At 50.6% G+C, this 13,737-nt stretch overlaps 4 protein-coding genes across 4 annotated transcripts; 2 read left to right on the top strand and 2 right to left on the bottom strand.

Moving 5' to 3' along the window:
* Positions 1 to 565: 565 nt before the first annotated feature.
* GCG54_00012717 (Dehydrogenase xptC) lies at positions 566 to 2,694 on the bottom strand (the record flags this gene model as incomplete). Its single annotated transcript, XM_045412590.1, has 5 exons — positions 566 to 598; positions 650 to 1,887; positions 1,949 to 2,056; positions 2,107 to 2,439; positions 2,502 to 2,694. The coding sequence occupies 5 exons, from the start codon at positions 2,692 to 2,694 to the stop codon at positions 566 to 568; spliced, it is 1,905 nt and encodes a 634-aa protein (XP_045267295.1).
* Positions 2,695 to 4,981: 2,287 nt separating this feature from the next.
* GCG54_00012716 (uncharacterized protein) lies at positions 4,982 to 5,859 on the bottom strand (the record flags this gene model as incomplete). Its single annotated transcript, XM_045412589.1, is given in 5 exon segments — positions 4,982 to 5,288; positions 5,346 to 5,518; positions 5,579 to 5,678; positions 5,717 to 5,782; positions 5,795 to 5,859. The coding sequence occupies 5 exon segments, from the start codon at positions 5,857 to 5,859 to the stop codon at positions 4,982 to 4,984; spliced, it is 711 nt and encodes a 236-aa protein (XP_045267294.1).
* A 3,820-nt stretch (positions 5,860 to 9,679) lies between these two features.
* On the top strand, positions 9,680 to 10,717 carry GCG54_00012715 (uncharacterized protein; the record flags this gene model as incomplete). The annotated part of the gene is made up of 3 exons (XM_045412588.1): positions 9,680 to 9,992; positions 10,089 to 10,239; positions 10,306 to 10,717. 3 exons carry the CDS (start codon positions 9,680 to 9,682, stop codon positions 10,715 to 10,717), a joined length of 876 nt encoding a protein of 291 aa, XP_045267293.1.
* Positions 10,718 to 11,565: 848 nt separating this feature from the next.
* Positions 11,566 to 13,551, top strand: GCG54_00012714 (Sugar transport protein MST3; the record flags this gene model as incomplete). The annotated part of the gene is made up of 7 exons (XM_045412587.1): positions 11,566 to 11,805; positions 11,857 to 12,019; positions 12,078 to 12,231; positions 12,281 to 12,755; positions 12,816 to 13,024; positions 13,081 to 13,186; positions 13,243 to 13,551. The coding sequence occupies 7 exons, from the start codon at positions 11,566 to 11,568 to the stop codon at positions 13,549 to 13,551; spliced, it is 1,656 nt and encodes a 551-aa protein (XP_045267292.1).
* Positions 13,552 to 13,737: the final 186 nt, after the last annotated feature.

Here is a 13,737-nt window from a genome sequence, read left to right as displayed (position 1 = left end):
AAGAAGGATAGGTAGACTGCGCAGGCAAATCAAGAGTTCTATCAGTATTCCCCCCATGCAGTCAAAAGCGTTACGTCTCTTTACCCTGTTTGGTTATCCGAACTTCGACATATATCAATGCTACCTCAGGCCGAAGACGACCGCCAAGTCAGTAAGTGGGGCCGACACGTAGCTGGAGAATCGCAATGAGTGCAGGCATTGTCTCCGAGTCGCTATCGCCGCACGTAACTGCGAGGGAGAGAATGTCAAGCAGGGAAGCACCCTCAACAACATATGTTACTCATTCAAGATGGATCTCTAAGCGTTTGGTTGGTAGTTGGAGGCAGATGATGGGTTTTGTTTACTAGGTGACTGGATCTTGTGAAGACAACGCCGCGCTATGTGCGGCGTCATCAATCTCAGTTACTCTGTGCATATATAAACCTTTAGTCAACGTTTTATTTACAACGTAAGGAATTTGATACCATATGCAGCTTGAAGCTTTTCATGTTTCTAGCCCTCACCGAGATTGACATTTGAGTTACTCTTACATAAAGCTTGTTTAGGCCTTATAGCAGTGGAGGATCTACTTCCACTTACTGATAATAATCTCAGCAGCCTGCGCAAGTTATTGTGTGAGCGCTTCAACTCTATCAGAACAGAAACTCACCTTCTCACCAATTGCATACGCCGTCGTAGTGGTATGGCTCGCGGGGATAGTGGGGATGATAGAGCAGTCGGCAACGCGGAGGCCAGAGATGCCGAAGACAGCGAGACTCGAATCCACAACTCCGCCCTTCTCGCGCGGTAGCATGGCGGCGGTGCAGCAGGGGTGCATCAGTGACTGAACGACGGTGTCCTTAACCCAGTCTACGAGGGCCGCGTGCTTGGTGACGTTAGCGCCGGGTGCGACCTCGACGGGGCCGAGGTCCTTCCAGGTGTCGATGGCATAAAGGCGGCGGAAGTAGTCGATGTAAGAGCTCATGATATCAAGGTCGACGGGGTTGGTGCCGGTGGCGTAGTTGACAATAGGAGTGGCGTCGTGGTCAGCCGGATCAAGGACGACAGAGCCGCGGCTCAGAGGCTTGAGGAGAAAGGCCATGCTGGGCGCGGCGTGGAAGGGCATCTCGAGAATGGGGTGCTTCGGATTTTCTAGGGCCTCGGAAATAGCCTGAAGCTGGGCAAGGTAGCCGGCGTGAACGGTCTTGTCTGCGGAAGCCGGGAGGTATTGCAGAGCGGAGCCGTCAGCAATCTGGGCTCGGATGTCGGCGACAATGTACTGCCACTGGGCAGTAACGTTCTGGAGGGCGACGTAGGCAGCGCTATTGCCCATAGCCAGGGTATATGGGCCGCGGGCGGGACGCTCGCGAAACTGGGCGACGGCCTCAGCGGCGTAGGTGGTGTTGATTGTGATGTCGGCCTCGTTTGGGGAAGGGGCATTATCGAAGGAGAACGTGATGGGCACGGCACAGTGGTCCTGAAAGTTCTGGCCGACCCCAGGAAGGTCTTCGACGACCTTTATACCCTCGGCCTTGAGGTAGGCGGCTGAGGCGACACCGCTGCGCTGCAGGATCTGGGGGGTGTGAATCGCGCCAGCGGACAAGACGACCTCGTGGCGGGGGCGGATAGTACGGACTGTGCCGTTGCTGCCGGAGACAGGGCGAAACTCAATGGCGGGAATGGTCTCATTCTTGCTGATGATTAGGCGAGTGACCTTGTGCTCGACGAGAAGGTCTAGGTTGGGTCGTGAGTTGGCGATCCTGGTGTAGTGGCCGACGCCGGCGTGGGAGCGCTCGACCGTCACTGAGTTCTGGGCTGTCGCAACCGAACAGAGGCCATGCTTGTCACCGTTATCACAGGTCACGGGGGTCTCGAGACCGAACTTTTCGTACGCCTTCCAACCAAACTCTGCGTCCCATTAACACGATTTTCTATCATATGTGATAGAAGTTGAATGATAGTTACGTACTCCGGATCGGCCATTGGAAAGGCGGGAATGAAGCCTCGATGGCGTCGCCCTCGAATTGGGAGCCGTCCCAGGTGTAGCCATACTCCTTCACGAGCTCATGGCTGGGCTCTGTGAGAAACAATGACTGATAACAGGTCGTCAGAAGGGGGCGGGTGGACGGGGGGGGGCTGAGATAAGCAGGAAGCTGACCTTCTTCAACGCGGGACCAAAATTCTCCCAGTCCCATTGATGGGGGCTGTCTGCAAACTGGGGGCTGCCGAGGCGCGCCCACTCATCATAGTCATACCGCGAACCGCGGTCCAGGAACTGGCCGTTGACTGCGGAGCCGCCACCAACGGTCATGCCTAGGATGACGGTAGCAGAGCGATTGTTGACGCTGGCGACCGGGGGGGAGGTGATGACAAGGCGACTGGCACCACGGCCGTCCTCGGACGGGTCAAAATAGCCGACGGTGCCCTCAATCTTGCCGTACTCAATGACCAGGACGAACTCTGCAAGGAAGGTTTAGGGTCACACAAGCTGTGGCAAAATGGGCTGAGATTTCACAACGTACTTTCTGGGAAGGCAGCTGAGATGCGGTCAGCCACTGTGAGGCCTGCGGTGCCACCGCCAATGATAACAAAGTCATAACCATCTTCCCGGAGCTCGGTAACCTCCCTTTTGGCCAAGGTTTGGGCGCGACGGGGAAGAGCCTCCGCGATACTGAGCACCCAGGCGCTGACGGACAAGGTCCTAAGAAGACGCATCGTTCTAAAGATGGGTTAAAGGTAAGATTTAGACGTAATGACGACGAATACCCCGGGAAAACGAACGTGGGTGGTATATTTGGTCAGGAATGAATGCATGTACGGGGCGGAAGACACGTCTTGTTGTCTTGCTCTTTGGGAGGACGTATGTGGCCGAAGGAAAGTCCATCAGAGGGGAAACATTCTTTTTTGAGCTGGCATGGGATATGCACAGCCAATACTACACACGCCTTTACGAGAGAGAAAAAGAAATGACTGTCAGACGTCCATCGGCACCCACCCTAGCTAATATACGCCCCACGACAAGAGGATAGCCAGGGACCAGATCATCACCGCCTTCTAGGCAGCCAAAAGCCCGAGGATGAGGAGCTACTGTCAAGGAAGGAGAGTGCGAAAGAAACTAAAGCTGTTCACTTTAAGGTATTTATGATATCACTTATCACTAAGGCAGGTAGGGTAGGATTTGTGACTTCGATATGGAACCAAGAGTAGTTAGAATACAGAGAGTAAGTATCAGTGCCACCCTGTCATGTACAGCAGACCCTAATTTGTGGCCACTCCCCTCTGATCTAGGTTTATAGCCACGTGAAAAAGGCTCGCCACAGCTGGGCGAACAATATGGGGCATGGATGCCAAGAAGACGTGGGTTTTCAGTCAGCTGACTGCAGGTACTTTTGTCCTTGGTAGTCCCAACAGAGTTGTATGGAGATGCGCGATGTCTAGTGGCTCTTTTCATACCCCACCGCACGTAAAACCTTTTCGACACAGTCGTCGAGGTAATCAGCCTCGGAACATCTCAATATCACAATAGTGCAGGACAATCCTTGTCACTTGTCAGTATGATGCGCTGCCTCCCGGTCGATAGTTCCATCTACTTCACCTCCATTCGGGCCAGCGAACTGACCCCCTGATTTGTGATCTTGTCGCCGTTGCCATTCAGCCCCCAAGGGGAAGGCTCTGTCATACGTTTTGGGAGATTCTATCAACTTTGAGAGCATCAAGTGCTCTCCCTTCTATAGAGATGTCACCCTCAGCCTGTTGCAGGGCCTTCGACGCATTAGAAGAGCCGACCGCGTGGAGATAGTATGAGCGTATGCCATTTGCATTAACCAATCCGACGACACGGAGACGGCGCACCAGGTAAATCCCATACCATCATCTAAGATCAAGCCACCGAAACGATCGTCTGGCTTGGTGACGACTCGACGGTTTCCCACAGACGGCCTTTAACGTGTAGCACTTGCCAATTTAATTGTCAAGAACGGCACGCAGCATAAGCAGTCCGAGGTGCCGGACGCAAGCGTCATCTCTGCGGATTAGTAGCGTTAAACCGACTCTACGCCTCGAAAAAAGAAAAAAAGCACAAAATCGATGGCGCAGTCCGCCTTCAAGGACCTCCCGAAGCCGTTGAGGACCGGCGTGGTGTCCAACCAAGATCCCATCTTATCATATGTTGACAACACGTTCTAGAAGGCGTAGTACGGTTAGCGGAATATAACATCTTGGATTTCCTATCCGAGAAGTTTAACGAGATCCTCGTCTGCTATCGCAAAGTGAATGAAGACAACGATCTCGCTGAATACGACATGATGGTCGCCCCAAGATGCCGTGGCCTTGGTTGCAAGACCGACCTCCTGAAGAACTCAAACGCGGGTGAACCATGTGAGTTGATCGAGCCTCTTGATAGCCTGTGTGTGGCGGACATATAGGATTAATAGGAGGATACTCTTGAGGGGCGTGATGGAATAGGGTGATTTTATTTCCTTGGAAAGATGATTTAGTATAATTGGATCCTGTTTTCGCCTTTTAGGGCATCCCAAAGCAATGATGATAGACATGGGCCGACCTTTGATTGAGGCTAGTTATCGCCGTTGTCTAGCCGAGCTTCATCACCTGGCTACGTCAAGGTTGGTGAACCAAACCCTGAACCTTTCTCGTGCAAGTTCGGAACAGCGCCGAAGATCTGGAGCCTACCGCCCTGAAGCCCTCATGGATCCCACAATGGAAGGTCAACGACGCAAATGCTCCCTCGGCATTCTGGGATGCGGAGAGAATCCTACTCAAGGAAGCTAGAAACACCGCGGAAAGAAGTGCTGCAGATGAGGCTCGGCATTATGGACTGTTTGCCTGATTTCAAGCACCAGCTGGAGCAGACATCTGCTCATTTACTTTGCTCTACTGGAAACTCTGGTTTTTTGTGGCGTACGCCATATGGCAGTTGGCCTACTGTAACATGCTGAAGCAGATTATGCGATTCTCACAGGCAATCTGATCCGACATTATGCGTCTAGACAAGCTTCTTAATCATATACACCAGTGGCACTGGTACATGCCCTTGCGTTTCAGGGTCCATCCAAATATATCCTCTATCTACTCTTGCGATGGCCTGGTATCCTTGACGTGTGTACCATTCCTCGCTTGTGCGGATCCCTTTGCTAGGTGTATGAGGGGTTTTCCCAAACTTATTCTGTGACAACTGAAAGTCTTTCTGCACCGTGTCAAGCGCGATCGTGTCATGATTGAATGGCGGGAATTTAGCGAGATCCTCGATCTGGGCCATTGCACTGCGGCCAAGGCCAGCACTTTGGAGAGCCCTAATATGCTTAGCAGTAGCCGATGAGATGTGTCCAGCTTTCTCTTCGTCTACGAACCATGAGACATATAGAGACATCACCCAAATTGTGGGAGATGATAGACTTGACCGCTTGTTTTGCTCGGGGAGCAGCTCAAGGGCAATATGGCCGACGGGGATGAAGGGTCGGTGTGTTGGTTTGCGAGATGTTTGGAGAACCGCACTCGCCGTATCTGTCAGCTCAACAGACTCCTGGGCGTCTTGAGTCAGTCGTTACTGTCATCTGTGGGTGTCAATAGCCTTTCTGCCTACATTCGGGTACTGACTAGTATGCTCTGCAAGCAGGTCGTCTCGCTGGGGGATGTCATCGGCGAGTGTCTTCCAAACGTCAGCATCTGGACCCGAATTTATTCTGGAGGAAAGACAGAACAGACGATCCAGTAAAATCACTTTTGGTTCATAATGGTTTTACTTCTCCATTCTGGAATCTCCTCGCATCGCGAGCCGCATGCAACCCTTTAGTTAAACATCCGCTGAAAATGATCAGCGTTCAAAGGATCCCATGGTATAAGTGACGTCTTTGGAACTCCCATGTCGTAAGTCAGGCTTGTTTGGTTGATTAAGGTCCAAAGTATCTCATAAGATACAATACTAACAGGCCAATCCACAAAATATACAAGAAAGCTTTCAAATGCAACCCCTGGCTTAATCGGGCGTTGGCTGTAGACTTACTCCCGGAAGATTTGTCAGCCTGGTAGATCATATACCTGGATCTCGGCGCCGAGAGGTTGTACAATCGACTTTACCTCAAGTCCATTGGCAGGCTGAGTGTTGAAGCGGTAGTTTTATGCCTGAGCCTGCCCCGCCCTCAGGTAGTGTACCGTATGGATGCAGATAAATATATTGACCCCTCGCGGTGACCTACCTGAATGGCACTTGATGACCAATGCAACACATATTTGTCATGACTCTATGGAGTTTACGAAATTGATGCAGTGGTGTTGTCCATACAGTGCCTACAACCTCGAGAGAGTTCTCCGCTTCCACATATTTTTCTACTGCCTTGAAGTTGCAGGTAGTCTATGAGCAATGCAATGTCCAGACAGACCCGGAGTGAACACTCTGGGGCTGGAAAGGTTTGGTAGATCTAGATGAAATAAGATATTTCGTGAAATGTTCCTTGTATTTCCCCGGCGATGCAGCGTTGAGCCAACCCAGTCCAATGTGGTTTTTCGTGTACTCTTTCATCAGTACTCAGACAGCCTTCAAACACAATACCCAGTCAAAATCTATCCCTCCGTGACTTGGAGGCGTGAAAGTCATCCTCCCGCCCGTTGATGACGAGTCAATCGTTCCCGCATTCGTGAGTACAGCCGTTCGTGGGTCGAACCAATTGACGGTCATGCTTACAGAAGTCAAATCCCATCTTGCCGCTAAGGCTTGAATATCAACTTCAAAAGCGTCGCCCCATCCACTATATACCCAGAAGCGGCCGATTGTCATCATGCTCGCAATGTACCGATCGGCCTCGAATGCTAGTATGTAATCTGCTGAAGTTGCTGGTGATGATATCAATTCGCGAACGAGAGTGAGATTTTTGAATTGACGATCTCTCAAATCCGCCAGCAAATGGCCGACATATCCAGTTTGAGTTGCGCCAGGCCAGTCGAGCGCATCATGCCAACTCGCATTCTCGGACAGCCCAAGTTGCGGTGGCATATAATGTTCGGGTCCAGCAATGAGAGAAATGTTTTCGTATGACTGTTGGACGGGAAGAGAACCAAATGTGATCCCATAAGCCCCAGAAAACAACGCAGGGTAGAAGCCATGCCGGACATCCGATTCATTCCATACTCGTTTGCTTGTGTTGAACGAATCGTGAGCTCCCTCGTAATGATTCTCGACGTCCATCACAGGGCCGGAGAACTCTTTTCGCATTTGAATGATATTTTCGTAGTTCTTGCGTGAATCCCACGGCCGAAGGACAGTGAAGGCAGAGTCAACGCCGGTGGGATCCGGCATTTCGTGCCCCGATTGAACGGCATCCATACTTAAGCTCCCCAAGCTTCCGTTGATGTACTGCAATAAGGTATGTTAGAACGCATTCTTGACACGGGTTTATTTCCTTACGTTGTGTCCGTATGGCAGAGGGGTTGGTGGGTCAGCTATCCAAGGGCTGGTAGGCTGGAACGTGACGAACGCGTCGTAACCCTTCTTCGCTTCCTCTTTCATGAATCCTCTCATCATGGCTGCCCATATTGATCTGGTATTTTCAATCGGTCCGAGATGAGATTTGGGGTCAGACTCGGGATCCTCACGCCAGGCCGCACGAGCCTGAGGTACGTTGTTCGCCCAGAAACCGTTTGAATCACCGCCCATCATTTTTTGGAATTCCGGGGTACCGATTACCCAGAAATCGGCCAAACCACTCAGCGGTATCCTTGTCAAATAGTTTGTACCCGGTGGTGCCATACCATCCCCAGTTGACATACCGACCCCAGGTTGGAACAAAGCAGATTAGAATTCCATACTCTGCAGCGCGGGTAACGATTCAGTCGACATGTTCGAAATACTGCAGGTTGGGCTGAGTGACATCTGCGTTATCTATGGCAAGATGTCCATAGAAATTCGGTATAGTGGTGACGTTATACTTAGATAAGACAACTGCCTGAATTACATTGAAGCCTTTGGCAGCGCGGTCCGTAAGATAGATGTCGACATCAGTTTTATTCAGTTTATGGAAGAGTTCCCAGTTCGTATCCGCAATCCAGAAAAATGGCCGACCAGTCTTGGTTTCGTACAAATACCGTCGGTCGGGGGAAGCTGAGATCGTTACGTTGGCCCATGGCACGTCAGAGATCCCAGGCAAGGCGAGAGCCAGGAAAGGAAAAGCTGTAAAGAGAATGATAAACGAAAAGTACATGTTGATTGAATAAGCTTCGTGCGATCATGTCAAACACATTTAAACCGGCGTCTAGGGGTTCTGTGGTTTTTAAGGTCTTTCGAAGACCTGAAATCTGCTGTTGCTTTTTAGGCCAAGGAAAAACACAACCGACCATTCGACTGGGCCTACTCGGCCTGGTGTGCAATCCAACATTAGGATGGGTTATTGTGTAGCGTCTCATTGCCGGTGGGAGTGCAGAGTTCCTAATGAGGAATTGTTACGCGCCTCTGTTTGCTAGAGATTTCAAGGAAAGCTGCTGATATGCGGATAGTTAGGGGAACACTGTTAAAAGACGTCCTGAAGTTAGATCCTAGTCCCATAAAAGATTGGAGCGCACAAATATAGCATTGCAGGCGTCATTTCTGGGGACACTTATGAGCGAATAGGTTGCTATCATGGTGCATGTAGCGTGTTGTAGTCAAGGCTCGTAAGATCCCATGGAGCTGATTAATAATGCTGTTGACTTATTGCACGAAAATCAGTCACATCTTCGCTGTTCTTGCAACACTTTCTCATTAGACCTACATATCGAGCACTTCGACCTAACTTCAAATAAGTACAAGTAGACTAGAACAGGGACAAATGGCTTTTTGTCAACATGTTATCATCGCAAGATTAGGTACAGTACTGTCGATACCGACGTCCTGGGGATAGTTCAATTAAGTACAACACACAATTGCGCTAGACAGGAACGGATCTGCGCCACCGGGCCGGCCGTGGCGACTTAATGGCGTCTGCCGGGAAATGAAGGAGCTCATATGTAATTAATGATGATCCTAAACATCAACGGCATGCATGTCTATTTTCCCATACCACAGAGGAGAAAACAAAGTCGCCGGAAGCAGCGATGATTTCACACAATAAGCACGGATCAAAATGCCAGTCACCAGCTAGGACTAGCGTGGAGATACGTCGAGACATCAGACAATTGCAAGCAATCAAGCTGGCATCTCAAACCCAAAACGAACGCTAAGCTGTGGGCTATCTACTAGCCACTTGCGTAAGAGACATCGTAGCTAACCAAAAGTTCATGACTTAGCAAATTTTAAATTCTGCGCACGATAGACAATCATGACATGTCCTCAGAACCGTGTCGATGCAATGCAATAGACGCGTTGGAATGCCTTTGTTCGCAAGCAGCAACCATAGAAATAGCCAGTTATGTAATAAGTCGCTATAAGCCAGTCGCTTTCACATTGAATCCCATCCTCACTTCCTTTATCGATCAGACTCAAGAACGACCATTTATCTCAGAATCAAAAGATTTACACGTTCTGTTACGAAACACATCGTGCGTAGGAGAAAATGGTCAACCCTATCGTCACCGCGCTCTTCTCTCTGGTGGGAATTACAGCAGCAGCCGTCTCGACTGACAACACCTGTGGAGGCACCAAAGGGCTGACATGTCCCGGTTCATTGTGTTGCAGTCAATACAACTGGTGGTAGGTATTGCACATGCTCTGCACTAGATGAGCCTTCACAGAACAGCAACTGACGCCGTCGACAGTGGAGTCAGCGATGACCATTGTGGGGCCGGGTGCCAGTCCAAGTTTGGCAGATGCACGACAACATCGTCTTCTTCGACAAAGATTTCTCCGGATGGGACATGCGGAGGCATCAACGCGTACACCTGCACAGGAGGGTCGTTTGGCAACTGCTGCAGTCAGTGGGGATACTGTGGTAACTCAGATGACCATTGCCTCAACGGCTGCCAGTCCAAGTTCGGAGATTGCAGCTCGATCACCGTCGGTGGGAAATCAGTAAGCCAGGATGGAACTTGCGGTGGGACTGCGGGGTTCACCTGCCAAGGAAGCAGCTTTGGCGACTGCTGCAGTCAGTGGGGATACTGCGGCTCGTCAAGCGATCATTGTGCTGCTGGCTGCCAAAGCTCCTTCGGAACCTGTTCTGCGTCGAGTGGTGGTGGCGCCACTACTTCCGCTGCGAAACCCGCGGCAACGGGCAGCAAAACAAGCCCAGATAATAGCTGCGGTGGCTCAAACGGATATACTTGTCCATCAGGGACGTGTTGGTGAGTTCATGGAATATGGCTCCTCATGGTCCAGTAGCAAAGATGACTGACTTCTGTTCTTTGCAGCTCGAAGAACGGATATTGTGGCACATCAAGCGACTTTTGCGGGTTTGGCTGCCAGACATCGTTTTCTCCTGGAACTTGCTCTGCCTGCCCTGCACCAGCATGTGCCGGCACGGCATCAAGCAACCCGACGTGCTCTACTAACAACAATTATTGTTTGACATCGAGCTCCAAGAGATTCCAAATTTACTGTGGCAGGCTGGCCTCCGGAGATTATCTTGGTTATGTTGATGCCACTAGCCTGGGCGATTGCATTTCAAAATGTGCCGCAAATGCAGCTTGCGTTGCTGCATCATTCTACCAGGGCAGTTCCACATCTTGCAGCTTGCTCAGCACTTATCAAGGGCCTGCTTCTGGCAACTCTGCTGGCGGTTCCCAGAACCACGCCTACGTCCGACCATCCGGCTGTAAATAGAAGTGCACCGCAACCAAAATGAATTGACAGCGTTTTTATTTCTTATCTCAAGATCGCGGCCGCAATATTGTTTTGACCGCTCGTCTCTCATTACCACATATTTCCAGCGCTCTTTGGCGAAAATGCGCTGCGTGTTTTCCGGGTTTAATACGCGTTGTTCCACACGACCGCCGCCCCACATTCACGCAGATAATGCTGCAAAGCAAAACAAAGCCAAACACGATGAGTTGACGTCATGGGCGTCTTCGAAAAGTACCCTTCGCGATGATTTCACCTCCTACATGTTGCTGCGCCTCAAACTTCCCGAACCAGAAGGCATGCAACAGAAGGGCCTCCCCGGCTCCGACGTTCGGCGCGGGGGCTAGTCAAAAACCGATTCACTTGACTCTTGAGCGGGTTCGACATCGTGGGTAGCGGGGCTAATCTGTTCCGTTGGATCGCTTAATGAAGATGAACAATGTCAGTCACTGAACCCTTCTCTAACACGCAGTGCATTGGGGGTGTTTTTTCAGCGACATCGGGGATTTCGGGGTTCTGCCCGGACTGCTATGCGTGCGAATTGGATCACTGCTCATAGGTGCATAGCATCACTTGATCATGCCACAAAAAGAAATGATTGTCCCCCCGAACCGTTGCGGACTCTTGTTCGGTGGAGCGAATGAACGCCATGCCCCGCCCCCGCTGCAGGCTTCGGAAAATGCCCCGGCCTTCACCCGACCTTTGCCGTTTCTCATTGCCCGTGAGCCGATCACACATCATCTCTTCGTCTCCAAGAATTGAGAAATTCGCACTCCAACAGAAAGACAAATTACTGGCTTCCCATTCCAACAGTGCAAGTAGCTGTCACAATGTCCAGCATTCCGGGCCGCCTCGGGCGGTACAACGTCGCCAACAGGCTTTACAAGGCCTCGTTACTGAACACTGTGTGTTTGGTCGCCGGTGTTTCAATCTTCTTTTTTGGCTATGACCAAGGACTGATGGGAGGAGTGAACACCGCGCGGAATTATGCTGAGCTCATGGGTTTCGGCCATTGGGACGAAGACGAGCAAATTGTCGTGGTAGACAAGCCGTTGCTACAAGGTGGAATTGTGAGTTCTCAACCATATTGTCATATTGCAATGTCTAACCCTAAGCGCCAGGTTGCCGTGTATTACCTCCCCGGAACACTTGTAGGCTGCCTCATTGGTGGCTGGTTTGGCGATCGCTACGGAAGGCTCAAAACTATCGGGGTCGCTTGCATTTGGTCCATTCTTACAGCTGCCCTGCAGTCAGCTGCTCAGAATGCGAACTGGATGTTTTGTGGTAAGGACTCGCCGTTCTCTCTTCATATTGGCATCACCATTGTTGATCAAGACCACAGCTCGAGTCCTAAACGGCATCGGCACCGGCATGCTAAACGCTATCACGCCTGTCTGGGCAACTGAAATCGCCTCCCATACTTCACGAGGTATGTTCGTGGCTATGGAATTCACGCTGAACATTTTCGGTGTAGTTGTTGCATACTGGCTGCAATTGTGGGTTTTACAGAAACAAGGACAGTCAACTGAACTAACAGTTCTTCAGCGGAACATCAAAGTACAAAGACCCTACGTCTTCTTTCATCTGGAGATTCCCGATTGCGTTTCAGATTGTCCCTTTGATTGCTCTATTTCTCATGATATGGTTCATGCCCGAGTCGCCACGATGGCTCGTGAAAGTGGGGCGTGAGGAAGAGGCCCGTTTTATTCTTGGGAGACTCCGTGGTAATGAAGGTGAAGACGGTGAGCTCGCCGAGGCCGAACTTCAGGATATCATCAACATCAAAGCTTTGGAACATGATACTGCCAAGCAGCAGAGCTATATTGCGATGTTCTTTGGCTGGGGCTCCGGAAAGTTGCACACGGCTCGTCGCGTGCAGCTTGTGGTTTGGCTGCAGATTCTTCAGGAGTGGGTTGGCATTGCCGGCATCACAATCTATGGGCCTACGATCTTTACCATTGCTGGTATAAGCTCTGAACAGCGCCTTTGGGTTAGTGGTGTCAACAACATTACTTATATGGTATGTGAACAATCTGTTCATTTCCTGTTCGTTTTGTTTCAATTGACTAATCGATGGTAGTTCGCGACCCTGATTTGTGTATTCACTCTTGATCGCATTGGTCGGCGGTGGACTTTGTACTGGGGCGCAGCCGGGCAAGGAATATGCATGTTTTGTGCCGGCGGATTAGCTCGCGCAACTTTGAATGCCGACCCCGGGAATCGTTCTGGACTCGGTGGCGCTGCAACATTCTTCGTCTTCTTATACACTGCCATTTTCGGTGCTACATGGTCAGTCGAACCCGCATCTAATTGGAGTTGTCCATACTTACATTCACCTCTTGAAGGCTTACTGTTCCTTGGCTCTATCCGGCCGAAATATTCCCGCTTCAAGTCCGCGCGAAGGGTAATGCTTGGGGTGTTGTTGGATGGTCTATCGGAAATGGGTGGACGGTTAGCATCCTCAAGAAACACCACTCACCCTGTTTACTCATTGACGATCAACCTAGGTACTGCTTCTTCCAACGATCTTCGAGAAACTTAACGAGAAAACCCTCTACCTCTTCGGCGCCGTTAATGTTCTCTGCATCGTTATCGTTTGGGCACTATATCCAGAGTCCAACCAGCGCACTTTGGAGGAGATGGATCTCGTTTTTGCCAGCGACAGCATCTGGAACTGGGACGCAGAGAAGAAATTTGCTGAGCTCAAGGCTGAGAATCCGGCCTTGGTTCGTGCAGCGAAGAAAGGTCACCCGATCGATCACGCGGAGGCAGGTATTGTATCATCCTCTCCAGAGACGCCCGACAAAGTCATTTGATGTGGCCTGCATGGGATGTGCATCCATGAGACTAGTTTTCTCTTGCGTTATATGCTACAATACAATAGCTTTAGGAGGCTGCTCATTCAATATGCTATTCATATATCTTGCCAACTCACGAGCAACAGCTCTCCCACCCCGAGATGTATTGAAGTAGGGAGCGCGTAACAGTAGTTCCGAGTCGGC

This window comes from Colletotrichum gloeosporioides, assembly GCF_011800055.1.
Source record: "Colletotrichum gloeosporioides strain Lc1 chromosome Unknown consensus_24, whole genome shotgun sequence".
Taxonomy (NCBI): Eukaryota; Fungi; Ascomycota; class Sordariomycetes; order Glomerellales; family Glomerellaceae; genus Colletotrichum; species Colletotrichum gloeosporioides.
Note: the sequence above shows the minus strand (reverse complement) of the source record. Positions and strands in the feature narration are given on the sequence as shown.